Raw genomic sequence first — 26067 nt, 5'->3', positions numbered from 1 at the left:
CTGAGCTACACAGTACAACAGTTCCAAGTACAGCAAAGGGCCACCAAGATGATTAAGAGACTGGTGCATCTCACACATGAGAAAAGGCTGAGAGAACAAGGGACTGTTTGAGCTAGAGAAGAGAAGGCTCTGGGGGGTTCTCATCAATGTAAAGAGGACAGAGTCAGGCTCTCTTCAGTGGTGCCCAGTGACAGGACCAGAGGCAATGGGCACAAACTGAAACACAAAAGGGTCCATATGAACATCAGGGAACACTTTTTCACTGTGAGGGTGCCTGAGCACTGGCACAGGTTGCCCAGAGAAGTTGTGGAATCTGACTCCTTGGAGATACTCAAAAGCCACCTTGACATGGTCCTGGGCAACCTGTTCTAGGTGGTCCTGCTTGAGCAGGGGATTAGACCAGGTTCCTTCCAACCTCAACCACTCTGTGATTCTGTAAGCACTTAGGAAATTTACCTGCCAAACCCCTACTATTACAGAAATATACCACTGATCTTCCATGATCTCTCCGTGTAGCTCATTACGTTTGTCATCTGTTACAAGTTTTTAATTTTACTATACAATGGCTTTTCTGTTTGCTTGGTTTTGTTTCACCTGTGAAACCTAAGAACACAGGGACTTTTCCAGAGTTAACCTCTATTCTATTTATGACCCATGATGGCAGGGGACCAGCCAGCCATTTATATATATACGGCTCCAGCATAATACACTTCTTGCAACAGAAAGCAATCAGAAAGTATCACAAGGAAAATCCATATCCCATGTGCTCTTAAAATGAAAACCTACAAACACTCTGAGACAAGCTTCTTACGGGCCAGTGCACAGAAACACTGTGAGATGCTGATTTAAACCACTCGGGGTTAGAAGGACCTGACCATAGTTCAGATAAGCCTAGTGACTGTTAGTCTTTAGCACCAGGGTAGTCTAGTTCTATCAAGACTTAGTCTAGCTGATCCCAGGGAAATGCAATGTCTCTTTCAGGTCCCTTATAGCTCCATTTTTTCCTATAAGCCTGTATATTATTATATCGTGATTAGTTTTAGGGCCAAGTGATACAAAATGGTCCTGACGTAAGACATTTACCATTGGCTAATGTGGAGGGCTGACACTTCGAACAGAGAACAGCAGAGGGAAAGTACAATGCTTGTTATGACAGTGTTAATGACAGTATAGCATTGAAATAAGGAGCAATACTGAGTAGATGAGCCTTTCATTACAGAACAAGACATTTCTCAAACAGAATAATGTAATGCTTCTCAAACACGGTTGTGAAATGCAGTCAAGTACCGAGAAAGAAATCCTAACCCTGTAGTGTGGGATTTAAGGCTGATTAAGAGGGTGCATTTAGAGGGCTCATTTTCATTGACTATTACAGAGACACAATAAGAAAGCATGGCTGTGAGATCCAGAAATGATATTGAGCAAATATCCTTAAAAAACACATCTAAGAGACTGAATAGGAATTATAAGAAACCTGCTTTCCATTTTGCATGTACCTTTATCTCTCTTCTGTTATATCTGTTACAGGGTGATTGAAAAACCTATACAGAATCTGGAGTTTACCGGCTTTAGTTATTTTGCAGCTCCTACTCCCCAAAATTAAACTGAAGACAAGAAACTGATCTGTTGCACTCTCAGTCTTCATTTCTCATACAGCTTTTTATGCTTTGCTATTCTAAAGTCACAGCAGTTATATAGCTTTTCTTCAGTTAATCTGGCTGATGTATCTGTATTTCACCGTCTTCCCTTCTGTTATTCTTCTCTCCTATGCTAATTTTCTTTATATTCATTACGCTCCTTGGTTTGATTTTCTGAGGTGCTTTTTTCTTCATTTTCACTCTTCATTAAAAGCAATACAAAGTCATCTAAAGCATATACTTTTCTAAATAAATAAAATTACAAACCTTCTGTAATATTGCTTCCTGAGCATGTAGGATGTACATTCCATAGTGTCTGCATAAAGGAGGCATCCACCTGAATACTTCCATTTGACATGGAGAGATGCTGAAAGACAACAGTAACAGGAAACAGTGAAATTTATGCACTTAAAAATATTTAGTATATTAATTTTGCAACAAAATAGAAATACATAATAAAGTAAATATACAAATATTCTTTAAAAATGAGTAGTCACTTGCTTTTAAAATGAACTCTTTTCTAAATCTAAACAGCAGACTCCAGCTGCAGCTTAGAAATCTTCCACAGTTACAGAAATAAAAGCTTCCCAAAATGGAGAATGCTGAAGTACACCTCAGGATAAAAGCATGGAAACAGTCTTGTTCTAGCATAGGAAAACCTTCCACTGAGAAAAAAAGTGCATTACAACCAGGCATTATTTCCTAGATTGGAAAAAAATTCATTCATAAGAATCTCAACCATTTTCCCCAACTCCTCACAGCACTTTGTATTTTTCCCACCATGTGTCCACTTGCTAAACATACAAACCTACCAGGTATCTTTCAGAGGACACACTGACCAGGATAAGATCATCACCGATTCGAACTTTTTCTCCTTCTGACCTCTGTTTAGAAGCAGGGTGTATTGTCCACCAGCATGCCTCACCTAAAGGACAGAGATATTTAACAAAGGTACACAAAACAGACAACTCCCAAGAAATTTACAGATACCTTTATACAACATTGAAATAACACAATAAAGAATTGCATCTTATAAAACATTCACCTTCTAAAACCACCTCTTTCCTCTTTTCAATCCACTTGAATTTTTTTCTTTGTCATCACTGAAACTGATATTTCTCATGTATTTTTTTAAAGCAACTAACCACTTACAAAACACTGCTCAGAACTGCCCTCCTTCAAGGCTCTCACTGCCAGTAAATTGCTGACAGCTACCTCAGTCTTAATTATCACCTTTTGTGTCTTCTTTTGCATAATGTTCATATCTAATTCACAATCTTCTGTATCCACTCTAAGCTGCATTTATGTTGTAGAATACAGAATTTTGAAACAAATACTCCATAACTTTACAATATTGCTACACTACAAATATTAGTTCTGGGAGCAATTCCATTAGCACTACAGACCATGTGACTACAGGATAGCCAAGCCTAAGGTTGACAACTATAGAACATTTCCTATACATTAAATACAAGATTCCAGATTACTTTGCACTCATAAATACAGCGTGGTTCCAAGTAGCTCACCCAATTCATTTCACAATTTCACACCCTTCAGGGTTTAGAATCATAGAATCATTTAGGTTGGAAAAGACCTTCAAGATCATTGAGTCCAACCATCATCCATGCCCACTAAACCATGTTATGGAGTACCTCGTCTACACGCTTTTTGAATACCTCCAGGGATGGTGACTCCACCACTTCCCTGGGCAGCCTATTCCAATGTCTGACAACCCTTTCAGTGAAGAAATTTTTCCTAAGATCCAACATAAACCTCCCCTGGCACAACTTGAGGCCATTTCCTCTCATCCTATCACTAGTTACTTGATAGAAGAGACCAGCACCCACCTCACTACAACCTCCTTTCAGGTAGTTGTAGAGAGCGATAAGGTCTCCCCTCAGCCTCCTTTTCTCCAGGCTAAACAGCCCCAGTTCCCTCACCTGCTCCTCATAGGACTTGTGCTCCAGGCCCCTCACCAACTTGGTTGCCCTTCTCTGGACACACTCCAGCACCTTAATGTCTTTCTTGTAGCGAGGGGCCCAAAACTGAACACAGTACTCGAGGTGCGGCCTCACCAGTGCCAAGTACAGGGGGATGATCACTCCCCTGCTCCTGCTGGCCACACTATTTCTGATACAGGCCAGGATGCCGTTGGCCACCTTGGCCACCTGGGCACACTGCTGGCTTGTATTCAGCCGGCTGTCAACCAGCACCCCCAGGTCTTCTTCTGCCAGGCAGCTTTCCAGCCTCTCTTCCCCAAGCCTGTAGCATTGCATGGGGTTGCTGTGACCCAAGTGCAGGACCTGGCACTTGGCCTTGTTGAACTTCATACAATTGGCCTCAGCCCATCGATCCAGCCTGTCCAGATCTCTCTGTAGAGCCTCCCTACCCTCAAGCAGATCGACCCTGCCTCCCAGCTTGGTGTCATCTGCAAACTTGCTGAGGGTGCACTCGATCCCCTTGTCCAAATCATTGATAAAGATATGAAACAGAACGGGGCCCAACACGAAGCCCTGGGGAACACCACTTGTGACCTGCCGCCAACTGGATTTCACCCCATTCACCACAAGTTTAGTTTAGTTAAGACCCTGAAGAAAACAAGTTGAATACAGCTTTCTTACTGGGCAATGCAAAGTGGGAGAAAATGAAACAAAGGCAAAATTGGTAACATAAGATAAAGCACAAAAATCTGTTTGGTCAACTAAGAAGTTTCATGTAAAACCTCCTTAAAATTTGAAGGTTATGAAACTAATTATAAAGAAAACAATAAATAAAAGTTACATCCCTAAAAGTGTAAAGTGTTAAATCTTTAAAAGGGAATAATTTAAAATATCCAGTGGCTTTTCACTCAATACCTGCTAGGCAAAAAATACTTCCTGCAGCTGCAATTGATTCAATAGAACAGTTTCGGGGGGGGGGGGGAGTAGGTCAAAGGGAAGTGATATCATGGTGTTCAGTTTATGAGTTTTACAAGCATGCAGTAGTTATCAAAATCCTCTGTGCAGAAACACAGCTAAGCATTGGTTTTATGTGTTGCTTTTTATATCATACCTATACGTACAAGGGCCTTTTTGTATATGTACAGTTAAGCAAATACCAGTATGAGACAACTACAGATATTAGTTACAAAACCTCATGGGCACAAGCAGGCACATGCACAATAACTCTGAAAAAAACTATGAAATTATAAAGACATATTTCACTGAAACTATTTTCAGAGAGAGAGAACACATACATTCCTTTAATCAACATGCCTAAAGAAAATGGTCTCCATCTAAGGCAGCAACCAAAGATACAATCAAGTAATAGGCTGCTGATATCTGTGAGACCATCTTCTGTATGGCTACAAACAACTGAAAGACAAACTTCACTCATTCAAAACAGAAGGTCATGTAGATAATCAGAGTCACCTGAAAAAAAATTTTCAAAGACCATAGTCCACAAACATTTTAACAGCTACATTGGCAATGCCTCTCCATCATCAGTTAGCTTATTTTTATTTTCAAAACAATGACAAAACAACAGAAAGCACAGGTTTTATATTAATACAACTAGCATTTCTTTATTTGAAGCTTCACATTAATGAGGTGTGTATATAGGTACTTAGATTTTCCCTTCAAGATATATGTCTGTGCATGGGTACTATAGGGTCACCTGTTACTTTCTGATGAGTACTCATCATTTTCAGTAACCTTTAACACTATGTATACAGCAGCACATAAACCTATTTGTGGCTCTTTGTGGCTGAGTTGCTTTTAAATTACTTTAACATAGCTCCCAGTGGCATCTCCTAATTTATATGTGATTTCATGGAAGCACTTTTTTTTTTTCTCTATATTTCTGTTAGCAGCACTGTTACTGGCAGTATTCCCAGAAATCTATTGATTAGATTTTAAAGCTTTCTCGTCATTTCTTGTTTGTGTCATATCTCTTCCACTCTGTCCCACTACTATATTGCTCCATTTTATGCTTTTATTTTTCTTCAGCTCTTTTAGCAATGTGCTAATTACATTTTTTTCTGTTTTCCTGCATTACAAGTTACATACTTCTTTTGTTGCATGGTTACAATGTATATTGTGAATGCACCAATATATGGCTTTCCCGTACTCTATTTCTATTGAAAGTGACAAGCCATACAAATAGAAGACAAATGCATCGAATTTATTTTATTCAACAGAAGTTTTTTACTTTGACCATTATCACCAGTCTTATTGCAGTTGTGGTAACTCAGTTTAATTGCAAGGCACTAAGTCATCAGTATTGACAGTCAGCATTTACTTTGTCATCTTATTTCTAATGAACACATAAACACAACATTCATAAGCTTACAGTGTCATTAATCTCAATGCCTCTTCTAAAAACAGAAATGCATGACATTTTCCTTGCCATACCTGCTGCATTTTCTCGTAGTCCCACATCAAATGCAAGTTTATCCGTCTGGGATCTTGATGATGTTAAACATGTCAAATACTGTAAAACAGCGTAGTTATTGAAAACAAAAACCCAACAGTATCCATTAACACACATGCCAAATTAATACATTCATATTACTCCATCTTACCATCAGCCTGTGTTTATTTTTTTTAAATTAGTTAAGCATGTTATTTGTATACAAGCTCTTCCTGACTTTAAAACGTCAAAATCCTTTTCCTCTTCAGCACATACTTCTCTGTGTAATTTAGCTCCTGCCTTCCAAAATTTCACATAGTTGATCAGATAAGAACAGGCAAACATCTTATTTGTAGTAAGTTTGCTTCATGAAAACATAGGAAACATACCAAAAGGCAGTAATCGTACTTGCAACTCTGGTATACCAAGGCAACTACAATTTGTATGGTTCATAAACATAAATACCAGAGTTTAAAGACTAATGTAGCATCTTCTAGTACAGGAAAAAGGAGGGAAGATGTTTTCTTGACTTCAACCTCCTAATAGGTATATTTGCATGGGCCCTAATAAGTCAAAGATCCTGAACAGTTAAAATTTTCCAGTTGTACAATGTAGTGACACAAAATTTATACAAGGTAGCCTGAAGACAGCATGTTTGTGGGCATAGTCTCTGGGAACTATGGGATGTTAAAAGCAACACCTTATTTTATAAAATAGGATAGAAAAAATAACACATATCACAACAAATTCATTTGCGATAGCAACAACTTGCTAAAGGAATTATCATTAGAATGGATTCCTTAAGGACCCAGAAATAATCCACGGCTAAAAGAGCTTTTCAGCTACATTTCTGAGTGAAATGGATTGAAGAATCTGAATTTAAAATATAAGGGCCACTTCCATTGTGTTGAGACACCATAAGCTATTCAAATTTTTTATCTAGTGCGGAAGAGAACTTAGAACATTCTTCCAAATTTATCTATTTTTTATTTGGATAAAAAGACATTTATTTGAGTTTCATGTTACTCATTCTGTGAAAGTCCTCTTTCACTTACCATTTCACTAAACGAATGTCGAAGTAGTATAGCATGGCCATACAGCAGGGTTCTGTGACCACCCCCTTGAGCTGCCTACACAACATGACAGAGAAGGTCAGAACTCCACTGCATTGCGTGGACTACCATCAGAATTATGTAACAACAAGAAATGCTACTACAGTTCAAGTAATAAGTGCAAATACTCAAGCAAATTATGAAATGCATATGCTGGGCAAAGATCACGATAATGAAGCAGCTACAGCAATAGCCAAATATCTGCCAAGGGAACAAATACTGTTCTTGATCAAAGGCTCTTATTGTGACCTAATTTTTTACTATAATAAAGTAAAAACATAGCATTTTCAAAAAAATGTTTTCAATTAAATAAGATACTACTTACCTTTCTTATAAACTTTTCAGAGGCATTAAAAAAATAATAATAAAGTAAGTATATATACACATACACAAACTGAAATTTGAAAGAGGAAAAAATGCACCTAATGCCCAGAATGGTTTAAGCACATACTAAGGATATCTACTTGCTAGGATTAATGTTATCTTAAGCATTTACCAGATTCATTAAAGCAACTGCATCCATAATTTCAACAAAGCAAAGTTTTGAATATGGAAATTTACGACAAGATCAGGGAGAGGCAAAACTGGGTTCTCCATACATTTCCTTTAGAGAATTTGGCACACATCTTTTGACCTCCTTTTCGTGACCACAAAAAAAAAAAAAAATTTTCAAGGGAAAAATCTTAACAAGTTACCTATGGAACAACAGACAAACAGCTTTATACGTTTTCAAGTCTGCCTCTCTCATCTGCATCTATTATCTTATTTCCTAGTTATTTATAAATAACAATCCTATTCAAATTTAAATAAATAATATGACCAGGAAATTAAATTCTTGATTTATTGTGGTGGTCTCCACCAAAACTGGATTTATTTTTTTTTTTAGATCCTCGATCCCAGATTGTATGAAGCACTTCCCCAAGAAAGTCATCTCCAAATTTTGCAGAATTATGGATATAATCATTAATCTCAATACTAATTATACTATGGTGGGCAACATTATACTTCACTTTTTTATCTCAGTCCAGATCATAACATTTGCACCTGGTAAGTCTTGAGTAATAATAAAAGGTCTAACATCAGGATCCTGATAACAAGCTAGAAATTGCTGATTTACGAATAACTAACTTCTCATGTAATTGCTTGAAACTGTTCTCACACACACACAGAGTTTTTTTTCCATTTAAAAGAGCATTTACTTTATGGTCTTCTTGTTTCAGGTATATTTAGGCAATCATTAAATATGACAGATGATTCCCCAAAATAAAACTTCAGAACAGGGATCGTCTCTAGTACGTTACGTATCGCTAGAAAGGACTGCCTTTAAGGTCAGTTCTGTTCCTTGGATTCACATGGAAGGGACCAAGATAATTAGAGGTAGTTCCCAGAACTCAAATAACAGTTATACATGTGTAGGCAAATGATTTTGCACTCTATGAACAATAGATTAGTTAAATCACCAATAAGGTCAATAGGTTTACAAGCTATGTACAACTTGTGTTGTAAAGAACCCCATCTTAGAAGATATCAAGCTGAGGAAACTACTACATTCTGTAGCTCGACATAAAGAATACTTAATACTAATTCAAAGGATTAAAAAAGAAATTTTATTTTTCCAAACAGAAAGAATAAAAATCTAAAAGCAATTCAGCAGAGGTCTTTTATTGCAACTGCAATAAAATAAAAATCCTGCTTCTATTTTTCTAGCTAATAACAAAGACATTAACAAATAGGGATTTGGGACCTGCATATGCTGGAACTTAATGCTGTTAATAGATAGTAGAGAGTCTTATGTAATTTTATGTAGTAGATTTTATTGAGAAATTTCTTAGAATTATATGGATACCATGTATAATCTCTTTCACAATATGATCCATATAATTATGTAAAATTTCTCAGTATACCCAGTAGCAAAGTTTAAAAAAAAAAAAAAAAAACCAACACAAAACAAACAAACAAAAAAAAAACCAAACAAAAAACCAAACCACCACAAACTCCTGGATAATGATTTTTGGATCTATATAAAAAAATGGAAAAAACTGGAGACAAATATAGAATAGTTTTCACTGGTCATTCAGAGAACACAGCATACTTTCAGGTATCATTATAGAAGGCTGATCAGAAACAATGAACAAAAAAATTCTAAGAACTCCTCCAAAATATGTCATCCATAAAAAATGGTTTTAATAATATAACCCAGAGGAACTTATCACTGCTTGGGGAAGAAAAACAGAAAAACGCCATGTAACAGTGTATATAATAATTGTTTTATAAATTACAACTTTTTTTTTAACGAACAAGGAAAACCTTAACAGCAAAATCAACTATAATTACAGAAAAGTTGTCAGAAGAAAATTACACGTAGCCAATTTGTAACTTATATATGTATATTGAGAACAAGCAATAAAACACCTCATGCTATTTTTTACTGAAAGCTTTTAAGTGAATCACTTGTAATTTTAAGGCTGACTCATCTAAAAAAAAAAAAAAAAATCAAATAAGCTATGTTCTTCCTCTAGAAAAATCTGAAACTAACAGCACAACTCTATTCCAAACTAAATTTAGTATGGAAAGCAAACCATTCAATGGAATGATAGACTGGTGAAACCAATAAAAGATTAATGTTAATTATATGAGGCCAAATTCTATTCTTAGCAATGCCTTTGTATTGAGAACAGAATGTAAATGAACATTTTAAGATGGGCATTCCTACGTTTCATGCTGTCATTTTTCTCAACTTATATAACAACTATTAAAGGACAGCATTTGGTACTATTCATCTCAAAAATATCTTTTTCGGAAATCTAGTTTAGAAATAGTTATTACCATATCAATTTGCTTTCATGGTGCCAAAGGTAGTGTCTCATAATACAAAATATTTAACTCGACCGGTAGTTATGACGTGTTTCAAAACAGAATCAGTTAATTGTAACTTAAAAAATAACCCATCCATTTTACAAACAGCTTGTTGACAGAAGCTAATTAAGAGTCCACCTCTGATTGTAACAAGTCCTTGTGGTTGTCCTGGTTTCAGCTGGGATAGAGTTAATTGTCTTCCTAGTAGCTGGTACAGTGCTATGTTTTTGAGTTCAGTATGAGAAGAATGTTTTCAGTTGTTGCTCAGTAGTGTTTAGTCTAAAGTCAAGGATTTTTCAGCTTCTGATGCCCAGCCAGTGAGAAAGCTGGAGGGGCATAAGAAGTTGGCACAGGACAGAGCCAGGGCACCTGACCTAAAGTGGCCAACGGGGTATTCCATACCATGGGATGTCACATCTAGTATAGGAACTGGGGGGAGTGGGGGTGGGGGGATCGCCACTCAGGGACTAACGGTGTCAATCAGTGGGTGGTGAGCAATTGCACTGTGCATCACTTGTATATTCCAATCCTTTTATTATTACTATTGTCATTTTATTAGTGATATCATTATCATTATTAGTTTCTTATTCTTTTCTGTTCTATCAAACTGTTCTTATCTCAACCCACAAGTTTTACTTCTTTTCCCAATTTTCTCCCCCATCCCATTGGGGGCAGGGGGGAAGTGAGCGAGTGGTGCTTAGTTGCTGGCTGGGGTTAAACCACGACAGTGGTCCAGAAAGTTTCTTCCATTATTGTTCAGGTTTTCATTTTTTATTTCACCTTTCCTATTTATATGAACTGCTGTGTTCGTATTACAATTTCCCCGATGGATGGTAGTTTCGAAATAAGTATAGCACAACAGACTACATTTTCTTTTTTGTTATCCACTGCCCCCAAAGCAACAGTGCAATCATTTTTACTGAAGAGATTATTTGCCCTCTACTGCCAATCTCAAATATAAATATTCATGTATTACCACTAATCTCATATTAAATCTTCTGGCTAAGTTTTTGGGTAAATATTTTTGAAATACTAAAAATTGTGTACGGCTTAGGAGTCCTAGAAGATTTTAATCAATCTTAGTTTCTCTAAGCAAATGCTTTTTTCATCAAGAGTTCCATTTTCTAGAAAGCAATGTAATTGCAAAAATCAAAAATTACACTTTAACCTGGAGAAAACAGTGGAAAACAAGAGGTCAGTAACAACGAGGTCTGAAAATCATGTATGCAAAGGCTGACATTGCAAGATCAGAGGTGATAGAGCAGAACTCCAGTTTCCCTGAGCTGTGCCATGATGTGGGCCAGTTAAAGACCTGGAATGCTGAATAAGACATTAGGTTGTGGTTATCCTGCCGCCAAGTTACAGAGAAAAATCAACGTTCTTCTACTTCTCAAAAAGTAAAAATTAAGGAAGAATTTAATACCTGTGAATCACACAGCACCATGTGACCAGCCCCTTGAGCTGCCACCATTTTTTGGGCCCCTCACTACAAGAAAGACATTGAGGTGCTGGAGCGTGTCCAGAGAAGGGCAACCAAGTTTGCGAGGGGCCTGAAGCACAAGTCTTATGAGGAGCAGGTGAGGGAACTGGGGTTGTTTAGTCTAGAGAAGAGGAGGCTGAGGGGAGACCTTATCGCTCTCTACAACTACCTGAAAGGAGGGTTGTAGTGAGGTGGGTGCTGGTCTCTTCTGTCAGGTGGCTGGAGATAGGATGAGAGGAAATGGCCTCAAGTTGCGGCAGGGGACGTTTATGTTGGATCTTAGGAAAAATTTCTTCACTGAAAGGGTTGTCAGGCAATGGAACAGCCTGCCCAGGGAAGTGGTGGAGTCACCATCCCTGGAGGTATTCAAAAAAGTATATAGACAAGGCACTTCAGGGCATGGTTTAGTGGGCATGGTTGATGGTTAGACTAGATCTTGAAGGTCTTTTCCAACCTAAATGATTCTATGATTCTATGTGATGAGAAAACATCAACTGAAATATTGAAGTCTGAGTGCATATAATACACAGCACATCTTTCTACAGCATATCTCATCCCCATGCAATTTAACAAGAAAGGTGGCTAAAAGAATGACAAATTAATATGGAATTAAAACAATGAGTGATCATAAGACATCAATTTATTTCCCTTTCTCTTTTCAAGCTGACATATTTTTGAAATAGAATCCATATTTGTTATTTCACTATCATATTTATCTCTTAATTTGTAAGATATAAAAAAGATAGAAAATATTTAAGGGATTTTGATTTATAAACTATAATAATAACTGTTTATTATGGTAAAGACTAAAATTTGTATCCGATAATTTCATTGTTATATCATTTAGTCTATACACTCTTTAGATGTTTTCCCGATTTGGTATAAAAGAGTTAATTCCTGAGACATATTCAAGAATATCTCAATATACGAAGTTACTCTATTTTGCTATTTATGCTGATGTATCACTTACTACCATCACTTAATTTTAATACTGTACTATGAAAGAAATTTTTTAATAGTAAATAAAATAACAAAATCATTGGTTTCATGCATTTGAAAAACAACCTGATGGAGACCTACTGGACTACTATCACTGAAGTTTTGAGTATTAAATGTATGAATGTGCAACAATTCTCTTAACACATAAGAAAATTTCTCATTAGAAATTACTTTATTCCACCATGTATACTACGCAAACAGTGTTCACAATGTATACAATACCTTAGGGCATTTTAATATACTTTCTGTAGTTAATCCCAAACTGCACTCCTATAGACTTATGGCCACTAACTGTCAATTATAATACAAAACACATCTCATGATTTTAGCCTGCTGAACTGCACCTAACTTAGAGGATTAAAAGAGCACAAAACAGACAGTAAGAATGCCCCTTCTATGCATGCATACATACATTTCTATATAAATATGGTTTACATACCTTGGTACTTCATGTGCTAAATATATATATCTCTTAATTAAACTGATATGTTTTCCACACATTAAGTAAAACAGAAACAAGCTTACAAAGAAAAAAAACAATATTCTTTAATAGAATGAAAGGTAGGTATTGAAGATAGCATTATAAAATGTGACAGAATAAAACTGTAAAGTTTCACTCTTTCTTGTCAATCATTCTTAAATTGCAACCTTCCCTTCATTTTTTAAAATTTAAATTCTGCAACCATGTTATTCAGATAAAAACAAATCCTAGTTTTGAGTCGTTTTATATTTACTGATCTGCAGGAAATAATGAGGACTTTTAATCCAGAAGCATTCTAAACATCTTTCTAATTTTATATAACTGAGAAGCCATCTTGCAAAGTGAAATTTCTTCCTTCAGAAATAAGAGACTCCATAGGTCACCTTGAATGCTTGCAGCAATTAATTAAAAAAAAAAAAAGTTCCATCATTAGTGTTAGTTTCTTTGGGATGATATAAAGCTTTAGCAAATTGTTTGACTTCAAAATAAAATTTTATAAATTAAAATTATATTTGACCACCTTTACTTTTATACTTTTGAAAAATAAAAATGTTTTCAAAACCAATTTTTTTTTTCTTTCCTTATTACCTAGAGCATACAGTCTATTAAAAGTTTCAATAAGCAATCATTGTATAGCCAGTCACACCCAGAGTTACACTTAGATTTCCTGTGAAAAACAAGACTCACTGTTGGGTAACAAATTCTTAAGTAGTGCTTTGATGCATCTGATTTACAAACAGATAAAATGAAAAAGTGTTTTAAAATGTGAATTGTTGCACAACAATGAAGAGACTGAAGAATGAATGGCAGGTTATAATTCAAGAGAAAAAAATACCAAAAATCTATTCTATAGACATTTTCAACTTTAAAAACAGAATATGTATTTTGAATGTATTAATTCTGCATAGATGGATATGACAGTGAAAAAATTAGCCTCAAGTAAATAAAACACCCTTTTGATTCTCCCTTCTAGGGTATTTACTTAAATCATAGAATTCCCCTCCTCCCACACGTTATTCTATTTTCTAGGATTGTAATAAAAAAGGAAGAAAATACTAAAACTGCATGCACAGTATATGAATCCCAGAAAGAAATCAAAAGAAATCTCTCATCATGAAACAAATTCACATAAATCTATATTTGATCCCCAAAAATATTATAGTGAAATGTTATCTTTAAGTAAATTTCTTTAGATAATACTGAGATTACTTGTATTTTTATGTTTGGTTTCTTCCTCAAACACTCATTTTTCCTTTTACTTAATGTGACAGTCTTAACTCTGTGAGTAAGTACAATAAAAGAAAAATTACAACTCAAAGAAAATACACAAGCTTTCTGATTCTACATAAAATAAAAATGAAAACTGTCTAGCTCTGCAGATTATTTGTATCATAATTAGTTGACATTTAGTCTCATAAAATAAGTAAAGCCATAGAGTTTTATCATGCTCTGTTCATAAGAGAATAAAAGTTCAATTCAATTCAATTCAGCTGAAATTGGAGAGTTAGGGTCAAAGCAATCAGAGATAAAAGTCTTCCACCCAAGCTTTTGGACTATGCCGGGAAATCAGTTAAAGCACAGTATCATAGAAGATAAGAGCAAGCTGATCTGATCAGCCAGCAAAAATCTGATAGGTATAGCAAACATCAATGCACAGACATTGCACGCAACCAATTCAAGAATTTTCTCAACTTTAAGAGATGTACATGTGACCAATACCAAATTTAACTCTAAGTGAGAGTGAAATGCAGAAGATTTTTATTTAGACAAGTTTGTCGTTTTCATGGTGCCAGAAAGCAATTACAGAATCTGTCATAACAAATAAACACTGTAAAGTCTTATTTAATATTCATTTGTTAATAATACTTCACCCTATACATTAAGAAGGGGCATTTCCAGTTTTTTTCAGATTTCAGTTGTTCTCTGAATAGAAGAAAACAATAAAGGTGATGTCACATTTTATTTTAAATTCCTAAAATTTATACACATGAATATAACAGAGCAGTGACCAACTGAGTGGATACCATAGGTCAATTTCATTTACTTTCAGAGAAACACGAGCTCTACCTAAGCTTATAGAACTAGACAATTCACCTGAGTTACCTACTTACAAGCCATTCACAGATGCAACAGCAAATGTAACTTCTAAAACTTCCAGAAGTATTAGTGCATAGATGAGGGCTAAGTCTGTCTCATCTCAAAAACTAGCAATGAGGTTCAGCTGATCATTGAAAACACAGGTAAATCTGTATCTGGGGTTTGGATTAGGCTTAATTTTTGCTTATAACACCATCACCTTTTGCCAAATAGCTTAGAAGTTCTATGAAAAATACAGTTCTTAAATAACTTTGTCAATAATAAATAATGTATAATAAAGTGCACAGGGACTTTTTGACATCCTGACCGCTCCAGTGTGGAAGTCCTCTTTCAGTCATTCTTAGTATATCTTAGATTTGAAGTGATAATTCAATTGAAACTTTAGTAATATGAAATGCAAACATAGTTACAACATTTCACTTTACTGCAAAGTCACTTTACGCTATACTGTAAGCATTCCAGTAAATATGCTTGTGCTAATATAGTAAAAGATTAAGAAACCCAAATAAACAGAATAGTTACATGATGAGAAAATGATTTTGCTTTCCCCATTAATAAATAGCACTATAATACAGTAATGCTTTTACGGCAATGATTTATGTTTCAGACAAAACCTATCTCATATACTCTCCTCAGGTTCATAAAAGCCAGACTCGGTTCAAGCGTTCTCTGATTCCTTTTTCAGTATCCAGCTCTGGACTGATAGTAATAAATGATCTCTGAAGATCATGTTTCTGGGTTTTGTAAATATTTTGAAAGACTAACTGCATCTGCTCCTCAATACTAAAGAGAAATGAATATGAGTATAGTAGTGGAGCAATAATGTCTTCCTAGGAAAACCGGAAAACTGAAGAACCTGCTATGACATGACGCCCCTCTCCTAAAAAATCCTGGAGCAAAGAAAGAAATGAGAACAATCCATATTCAGAAATTTAATATTCTTTGATGTCAATTTACTTACACCTTCACTCGCATTATCCCCTGTGTTGGCCAGCATTTCTTGAAGAGCTCTGACAGATAGGGACTGTTCGAGGACGAAATTACAGATGCAAAGGTCCGGAGGAACATACTATAAAATAAATTAAACAGTGTAAGAACAGATCAGCAGAGCAGATAAAACAGAATGAAAAGTGTATTTGAACACACATGTGTTTTAATGTTAAAATCCATACTTAATGTTTACTCATTTGTTTTTGAGATACATGCTATTTCCCTGTATGAAAATAATATAAATCCATTCCTCATAACTTGTCAGTGCAGTAACTTTACTTTTCCTAGTGCAGTATTCCTCACAGGAAAACGAAACATCTTCAGGTCCAAAAATGAGAAGTTTTTCTCTACATATTATTGCCTTCCTGTCCCTTAGAATTACACAGTGAACATTGTATTTGTTCCTTAATGTCACTGACAAAACAAAATAGAAGGTGTATGATCTTATTTGACATAAGAGGTTGATACTCTGAACATATTTGTAGCTGTCACTAAACGGCAAAGATTCAGAACCTTACAATACAATAAAACTATTTTAGGAGATCTTCTCAATTGTTGGATCAATATGTCTGCTGGTTTTGAAACATGAAACTTACATTCACTTCAAGAACAGCAGACTTTTTTTCAATTTATTGGCATCGATGTGTCCAAGGAAAGATGTGTCCAAGAAAAAAGTCTCAAGGGGAATCATCAATGCATATAAATATGTGACAGGAAAGTACACAGAAGACAGAGCCAGACTCTACACAGTGGTACCCAGTGAAAGGACAAGAGGAAATTGACAGAAATTGAAATACAGGAAATTCTATTTAAACATGAGGAAAAAAAACCTTTTGTACTGTTAGCATGGTAAACACTGGAACAGGTTGCCCAGAGAGGCTGTGGAGTCTCCATCCTTGGAGATATTTAAACCCTGACTGGACACTGTCCTCAGCAATCTGGTCTGGCTGAACCTAATCTGAGCAGAGGGGTTGTAGCTTATGATCTCCACAGGTCCTTTCCAACCTCAATGATTCAGTATTCTGTGATGTATGATATAGATGATGGCTATGAATGAGCTTTAAAGTGGAAATACACTCCTTCTTCTTTAAAATCAGTGTGACAGGAGGGAATAAAATTCTTGATAATGATGAGTTTTAAGGTGGTGGAAAGGGAAATGACACGATTCAGAGATTTCTAAACTTGCTGAAGTGAAGTCTTTATAGCAAGCTAATCAAGTACAGTCTTGGAGTTCCCACCCTTTGGTCTCAACTATAGACTATAATTATTTTTCTGTGTGTGTTTTGAAACACATTTTGGAAAAGACTTTTAGGCAAAAGACTTGACATTGAAATTGCATGAGAGAGAGAGAAAGAGAGAGTTGTTCCATATATTATTAAGGTAAAGTGAACTCTTGCATCTTTCTTACACAACTAAATTTGTAAATAGCAAGTAGTTCATAATTTCATTAACTGCTACAGGAACAACTTAAACTGTCATACTTGTCATCACTCATCTCCACTACAAGGTAATATTTGTTTTAGCATTCATTAATTGCATCTGTGTACATATACACACACACACACAACATTGTTATACAAACTCATACTATACATATATACGTATGTGTGCATGTGTGTATGTAGCATCTGTATACATGCATACATGCGCACACAGATTGTAATTGGAAGTTTACTCTTTAATACGTTACTTTCAAGGCCTCTCATAACCAGACACAGAAAGATAATGTCATTTTTCAGTTAAATGAATTACAAATGAAACTAGGTTAGATTTTGTCTCTCATATTTGTTAGTAAAGTCTGGAAAGACTTATTTAGAATATTTTATTGCTATAAACATAAAAATCTACACAACATTAAGTAGTCTCTACTTCCCAACAAAGCAGACAGGTAAATAAAACCTTGGAGTAATTGTATTGGGTTTGTGTGGCAAGGTTTTGGTAGCTGGGGAGGGCGGTTACAGGGGTGGCTTCAGTGAGAAGCTGCTGGAAGCTTCCCCTGTGTCCGATAGAGCCAATGCCAGCCGGCTCTAAGAAGGACCCACCACTGGCCAAGGCCGAGCCAATCAGCGATAGTGGTAGCACCTCTGGGATAACAGATTTAAAGGAGAGGAAAAAAGTCACGGGGCACACAGAAACAGCAGCTAGAGAGAGGAGTGAGAATATGTAGAGAAACAACCCTGCAGACATGCAGGTCAGTGAAGAAGGAGGGGGAGGAGATGCTCCAGGCGCTGGAGCAGAGGTTCCCCTGCAGCCCGTGGGGAAGACCATGGTGAGGCAGGCTGTCCCCCTGCAGCCCAGGGAGGTCCACGGTGGAGCAGATATCCACCTGCAGCCCGTGGGGGACCCCACGCCAGAGCAGGTGGCTGCATGTGGAGGAGGCTGTGACCCTGTGGGAAGCCTGTGCTGGAGCAGGCTCCTGGCAGGACCTGCAGATCTGTGGAGAGAGGAGCCCATGCTGGAGCAGGTGTTCTGGCAGGACTTGTGACCCCGTGGGGGACCCACGCTGGAGCAGTGTGCTCCTGAAGGACTGCAGCCTGTGGAAGGGACCCACGCTGGAGCAGTTAGTGAAAAACTGCAGCCTGTGGGAAGGACCCGCGTTAGAGAAGTTCGTGGAGGACTGTCTCCTGTGGGAGGGACCCCACACTGGAGCAGGGGAAGAGTGTGAGGAGTCCTCCCCCTGAGGAGGAAGGAGGGGCAGAGACAACATGTGATGAACTGACTGCAACCCCCATTCCCCGTCCCCCTGCGCCGCTGGAGGAAGTAGAGAAAAATCGGGAGTAAAGTTAAGCCCGTGAAGAAGGGAGGGGTGGGGGGCATGTGTTTTAAGATTTGGTTTTATTTCTCATTACCCTACTCTGATTTGATTGGTAATAAATTACATTAATTTCCCCAAGTTGAGTCTGGTTTTTGCATGTGACGCTAACTGGTGAATGATCGCTCCCTGTCCTTATTTCAACCCATGAGCCTTTTTGTTATATTTTCTCTCCCCTGTCCAGCTGAGGAGGGGAGTGATAGAGCAGCTTTGGTGGGCACCTGCTGTCCAGCCAAGGTCAACCCACCACACAAAAAATTCCCAATCACTGTTTAAATTTTAAGACAATAGTTCAAAATACATATGTGAAAACTAACTGCTTTTACTTACGCATGTGAAAAGATTACTGGTGATTTGTAAAGTACACCAGAGATAAATTATCTGGCTGAACTCTTGGAATGCAAAGAAATGCAAATTTAGAAGCAGCATAGTTTTTCGCTTTAGAGATGAACAAGGATCTCCCATACTGCATAAACAAACACTGTGGATGTAACATAGTCATAATACCTAGACTAAAAATAGGACCACATGGCAACATTTCAAGAGAAAAGATACAAAGACCCCACTAAAAAAAAAAAAAAAAAAAAAAAATCAGGAGGAGAAATAAATTATCAGGGAGAAAAGAAATAAAGACACAAAACAAAGAAAAATAGAATGATGTAATAAGAACAAAGAAGAGATAGAGGAGGTCGTCCTCCATTTGCATTTATTCTTAACATTCTGCTCTAGCACAGGTCTAAAGTTTCATCTCTTCTCTACTTTCTCCTTTCAATCTCCCCTTACTACTCTATTTTCTTTTATTTTTTCTTCACAGCTCTCTAGCTTCTTTTTTCCATTTGCCACTTGTTGTCTTAAGTTTTCAATTACTTAATAATTCTGTTCCCTGTACTCTCAACTTTCTGATTAATCAACACAGTTAGAAGCAACACTTCACACCAGTACCCAACAGATGACAACACTTCTAAAATTATCAATCCAGTATATCAAGATATTTGAACCTACAGCAGTAATAGGAATAAGTTTTTTGGTGAACTTAAGTCTTAGTAACAGTCTGGAGACTTAATCTTGAAAATACCAAGTATTTCAGTTACAGAAATTATTTTAGATAAAGAATAGTGGCTTTTGACTATTGACAAGTATGCCTCAAAGTATATTTAGAATCTCTAAGAAATCTCATGTTGCAGTCGTAAAAAGAAAAGCATACAAAAGATGCATCTAGCATCACATTAAAGAAACCGTAATTAAAACATATTTGTGGACAATAAGTAGGTTAACATTCACTGATCAGTTAGACCAGCTGATAGTATTAACTTCTTACTTTAGCTTCTGATGTTGGTTCCAAAAAGCACAGGCGATTCCCAAGTCCCTCAGCTGCCAAGCAAAACTTCCTTTGTTCTTTGTGAATACTGGCAACACACTGAAGTACTACTTCGTCATCCTGTCACAAAACAAGGTATGAGGAAAAAAGTAAATATTTGGAAGTTACATGCACACTATAACGCTAAGAAATCCTAGAACAGAATCTGTTGAACATGAACACATTATACTTCTATAATTGATATCACGTACATATGCAGAGATTCTTTTGATGTGTATGTAAACAGATGTTTATATAGATTTATATTCAAGACTGTATCAAAGTGACAAAGACTACATACTGTCTCCAGGGCTTTCACAAGGGTTGTGTCCTTCTGTTGCTTTAGCGGTGGCTCGCTATGGTGCCACAAAAAACTCTAAGTACAGTGTTATTTGGTTTTACTCAGTAAAACATGTTTAATGCTTACAGTAAAAACCTGTTGCTGTGATTTTGCAAACAACAGTACCCTAAATATAAACAAATTTATTTTGTTAGCACAGTAAGCCCTCAACACAAGTCCTCTGAATGCACGATCTTAACTTTTAAGGTCTTGTTTAATTTAGAAACCTCCGAATACAACCAAAGATCCAAGAAGCATTTTTTCAAGTGACAGTTCAATTAAGTCATAAGAACTTCCTCCTCAAAAGACATATTCCAAGAACAAGAACAGTCTGGAAAAATGACGTGAAACAGCCCTATTGTTTAGTTATCCTAATTATTCTAAAAGCTCTTTTACAAATTGTTACATAATGCAATGCCAAAGACACACTTGCTTATAAAGTGCCAAGCCCTTATTCACCTCTTAACATTTGATGCTAAAGCTGATATGAGAGCCAAAACAGATTACTTCTAGTGTTCAACTGTGTCAAAGGTATATACAGAATTAAAAATAATTTTATTTTCCAAAACTTGTCCACTAACCAAGAAAAACACCACTTGCAGACTAGCACGTAGAATAACCTATTTTTATACAGGTATGTAACTGTTCACCAAAAGACACTGCCTTAGAAGTTTTTAAGAGGGTGGAAGCTGATAAGAGCAATACGATATATCAGTGTCCCATCCAGCTATGAAGTTATACTGGTCTTAGTTATTACTGTCAAAGCAAATACACAACAGCCGCCTGTACTGAACTCAGAGATCACTTGAACAATTATGTTCTAAAAGCAGCACTGCTTTTTCCAGCCCCCTTATGCAACTGCAATACTATGACGGTAGCACAGCTATTGGCACTTGAAACAAAAGCTGGGAGTGACGAAGTGATTTTCACCAAAGGAATTAAGTGACACACCCTTTAAAATGGGAATTCAAAAGCAGGTTTTTCACCTGTGTGATTTTGCAACTGTGTGCAAGTTACATGGCTTTCTTTTAGGTGACACTTCACTGCCTACTTACTACTACTAAAATGGACAGCTATTATATTTCAGACTAATCAGCAGTTCCAGACAGCCTTTTCCTTATCTAGCTTTGCGTATCAATAGCATTTTTAACAGTACAGAACGGGAATTCAAGAAATTTTTATAAACAATTCTAAGATGTATAGTTAAGTAGGAGGTAGACAGAATTAGCTAATTAATGCTAAATAATTTTTTCCCCCCTGCTGCTTCTGCTTCCGTTTCTGTAAAAAGCTCTCTGAAATTCTCAGCTTTTGAACTCATTAGTAAAAACATTTCTGCTTTTTAATCTTCACTGTAGTTAAGTTGCAAAATATAAACAATACAATTAAGCACTCATTACTACATCCCTCTGCTCATGAATATTTAAAAATTGGCATCAGAAGCATTTCTATTTGGGGGAAAAAAACCAAAACATGTATAAGATAAATATTAAGATATTTAAAACATTTTTCATGATCTACTTCCTGTATCAATCTTGAACATGCATATTTCAGAGATTTAAAAAGAATAAAATACTAAACCATGAATTTATAAATACCAAGACTTAGAATTGAGATTTGCCACTTAGCTTGCATTTATCAGTGGATTACATTAGATTACTTATGTATAGCTGAAATTGATTTGTTCTCCCTACTACATAAAAGTATGCATCATTCCAGAGGCATATACATAGTATCTGTTGTAATTCATAGTTTTCTAAAAAATAAAATTATGCCTTCAAACGACATACATAAAAGCTTACTTAAAATTAGAATTACTCAAATAAATGAACTATTTTCTTTTTAAATCCAAATGCATAAAAGGGCAAGAGTTTCTAGCATAATGAAATGAATATTTTGATTTTCTAGAATTCAAAAAATAAACATTTCTTTTTAGAATTTACACTGGCATCACAAAGCCTATCAATCATTAAATGCCGTAACCCCAAAATACACCAATAATGTCTTAAGTAAGGACTGTATGCAGCATTCAACATTGATGTTTCACATTATTGCCCTAAATTTCCAATGTACTCTTTCATTTGTGCTACATTTAACAAACTACGTATTTGCCACACAGGATGAACAACTCTAACAGTTTCTAAAAAGTGGCAATAATAGTGTATTTCAGAATGTTTTGGAGCAGAGTTTTAAAGAGTTTATCATTCAGGTGCAGGTGGACTGAGCATAAGGAATTAGTGGAATCTGTATAATCTGCAAATAAGACAATGACTCGCTGTTAAGATGACTCAGTATTATAGTGTATTTACTTAAGTAAGATCATTCTAGCTGAGGTCTGAAATTGCTTTTCTGGCCTTAAGATGCTAATAAAAAGGAGTTTTATGGAGTTGCTATCCTATAATGAAATTGCAGACCATGTCTCAGTAGTATCTTGTTTTCTTGACTCTTCTCTCACAAAAATTCTGGTATTCTACAACTTTTTTCCTGGTAAACTCATTTTCTTCTTCCCTTAGTTTTAAAATTCACATGGTGCCAGAACCATTTAAACCTTGATCTTCACTTCTCTTACACAGAATTTCATCCACTTACTTCAATATACCTTTTTTAGTACGACAAGGAGAAGCCTGCATGCCCAATGAGATGCAGAGACTCATGCGACAAGCAGTGGAGTTGTTAGTTATGTACAGCCAATTCTCAAAGACAACCAAACACAAAGCAAAACAAAAACCAAACCCACACAACTTCCTTGAGATCCAGTTTGTCAACCAGTAATTTAACAAATTTAAATATTTTAAATTTAATAAGTGTTTCAAATGTAGTCTCTCTCATCTGGCAGCTCTGACACTTCCACGTTTAGAAATTTAATTTGTTCTAGTCCTTTTAGTTTGGGGGGTTTGTCATTTTTTGTTTAATAAAACAGATTTAGACTGCATGGAATCACAGGCTGGAAAGGACCTCTATAAGTAATGGTCCAACACCTCACTAGAGAAGGGCTACTTTAGATCACATTTCTCAGATTATCTAATGTGCTTGCCATTTCAAGGTTCTGATCAGCTTGAGGTATTGTTACAGATTTACACCTCTCTCTCCACCACACATTAGACCTCTTCAGATCAAAACCGTAATATGCAACAGTTGTATCAAAGTTCTCTAAATTTTTCAAGGTTTTGCTTCAGTGAGCAAATGGGGGGAATAATTTCAGGTTGATCAAAAAACTTCTATGATTTACTGAGCACACAGAAAAAGAATACATTTGCATGCCACTAGGCCTCGCACAAGAAACTGCCTTCACTATTGTTCCTCAAATAGTAGACACATTGTAAGTGTCAATTACTAATAACTGGTTTCCGCCAGCAGCAGCATCAATAATTACATAAAGTTAACCATTAGATCCATTTTATACTACCGTAATGAATATCTGTTCACAAAATCAGATGAACAGCAATTTTTAACTTTTTTTTCTGAATGAAGAGAAAGTGAAAATCGTCCCCTTCCATCCAGAAATCTTGTTCCTGGTTAGGATTCATCTGTCAGTCCTTTAGCAAAAGGACACAGACCAGGTAACTCCAATCCCAATTCTAAGAATGTTTATACATAGAAACACATTGATATTACTAAAATATATTTCAGGTGGTCTGAAATCCTGCAAAATCTACCAAGTGTCGTGTAGCTAGTCTGTCATAATTCTGTCCAGGATTACTCATCTATTCACACAAATACAGGACTTTTGCAAAAATAAAAAAAAAACCCCAACAAAACAGCTTTGGAGATTTGTTTTCTTTTTTTGAAAGTAGGGAACTGCATAACTGTCTATACTGCAAACATAAATTTCTATTTGCTTTGGCCAGAGCTGAAGCTACAACCTGAATTTGCACTATATAGTAATGTCTGCATAGGCTGACACATAAAGGTATTTCTAAACAAGAGTCACTCACTCAGTATCTTCTGCTTTTAAAACAGAACAAGTTACCAAAATAGAATCTGGCTGTTCGCAAAAGTACAGCTAATATTAAAAAATTCCTTTAACTGAAAACAGTGATTCCTAGCCTTCAGCAATATAGCATTAAGCAGCACACTATCTGATTTTAAAAAAAAGAGCTTTTAATGAACAACAGTCCAGTGGTTAATTACCAGACAATATTTAGTCTTGTTCTTCAGGCTGTCTTCCTCCTCAGGTTTCAGAATAAAGTGATGGTGAACTTAAACTGAGATTCTTGTGGTGGAGTAATAAGCCAAAACATAAACAAAATTTATTTTAATTAATCAATAACTTGACTTGCTGCAAAGTGAGTCAATGATCAAGGCGAATCAATGTATTGTAGGTATGACCTTGCTTCTGCTCAGTTCACTAGTTTTTCAACTCAGAATTTGGCAATAAAGAAATTCCAACAGCTAATGAAACTCCTTCATTTATGTTGCATATATATGCCAGATTTAAAAATTATAGTCATTTATATAATACATTTATGTCTGTATAGAGGCTGTATTCAACAATAGACACCCTTCCATATGTTTCACATTAAGAAGCACAAAACCATCAATACACTAAATATATACATGCATATTTACATATACATATAAAATATAGAAATTTTGCTGGAAAATTACACCCTAGATTTAGTTTGTTACCTACCAATTCAACAGTTACCAAATCTCTATGTTCTCTATTAGATTCAGTGCTGAAAATGAACTGATAAAATAAAATTGACATGACACTGAAAACTAATCAGTTTTAGAAAATGAATCAGGTTTGTTATTAAACCTGGGATTGTAATAAGGGGAAATAACAAGGAACTCTAAATTTCTAACTGCTTTATTTCCTCATTGGCGCTCATGTTCTCTATCCATCAACATTTGACAATTGTATTATAAATCAAATCACAATGAATATTCTCAAAAAAATTACCACTACGTCTCATAATTACCTTCTCTACCAAATGTACCATCAGTCAGGATGCTAACAAAACAGAAAACACATTAATTTCATACTGTTGAGTTCCAGAGAACAAACATCCTGACTTTATTTACTCCGTTACAAACTGTGCATATACAACTACTGTTTCTACTTTAAAACTTGGTGCATGCTAATGTTTGAATATCTTGATAACAGAAGTCCTCTTTTTTTACTTTCTTCTTTCTTTGTAACTCATAGGGTAGTTCCCCCTGCAAGACCTAGCCCTATTCCGACAGCTGACTTTTCTTTCAAGAGAGAAAAAACAAGACAAAGACTGGGAGAATAAACCAAGACAATTGTTCATTTCAACATGGGAATGAAACGCAACACCGCAATTAAAATAAAGTAAAATCAATGTACATTTAAAAACAATGTGTGTTCATAGAGATATTCCATATCAAAACATTTGCTGATAACTTAATTCTGATGCTCCCAAGTGCAAATATTTTTGTACTTGCCCTTTTGCAATTCTGTTTCTGATTAAAAATCTCAAGTTCTACAGGGTAAAACACATACTTTTTGCCCAGAGCTTTTCACCTATATAAACAAGGTATAACTGTGATTAA

The 26067-nt window shown here is 35.9% G+C and overlaps 1 protein-coding gene across 12 annotated transcripts in view; it reads right to left on the bottom strand.

Annotated features, from left to right (window-relative positions):
• Positions 1 to 26067, bottom strand: part of RYR3 (ryanodine receptor 3) — a 245015-nt gene that overhangs the window by 174641 nt on the left and 44307 nt on the right. For all 12 annotated transcript variants that reach the window (XM_069784114.1, XM_069784119.1, XM_069784115.1 and 9 more), the window contains 6 exons: positions 20172 to 20291; positions 16013 to 16120; positions 7082 to 7156; positions 6029 to 6107; positions 2450 to 2562; positions 1905 to 2004 (listed from right to left, as the gene is read on the bottom strand). In XM_069784114.1, the coding sequence (XP_069640215.1) occupies positions 1905 to 2004; positions 2450 to 2562; positions 6029 to 6107; positions 7082 to 7156; positions 16013 to 16120; positions 20172 to 20291 (595 nt within the window). The remainder of the gene's footprint in view (positions 1 to 1904; positions 2005 to 2449; positions 2563 to 6028; positions 6108 to 7081; positions 7157 to 16012; positions 16121 to 20171; positions 20292 to 26067) is intronic.

This window comes from Haliaeetus albicilla, chromosome 5 (assembly GCF_947461875.1).
Source record: "Haliaeetus albicilla chromosome 5, bHalAlb1.1, whole genome shotgun sequence".
In the NCBI taxonomy this organism is placed as follows: domain Eukaryota; kingdom Metazoa; phylum Chordata; class Aves; order Accipitriformes; family Accipitridae; genus Haliaeetus; species Haliaeetus albicilla.
This window is presented reverse-complemented; position numbering and strand designations above follow the sequence as displayed.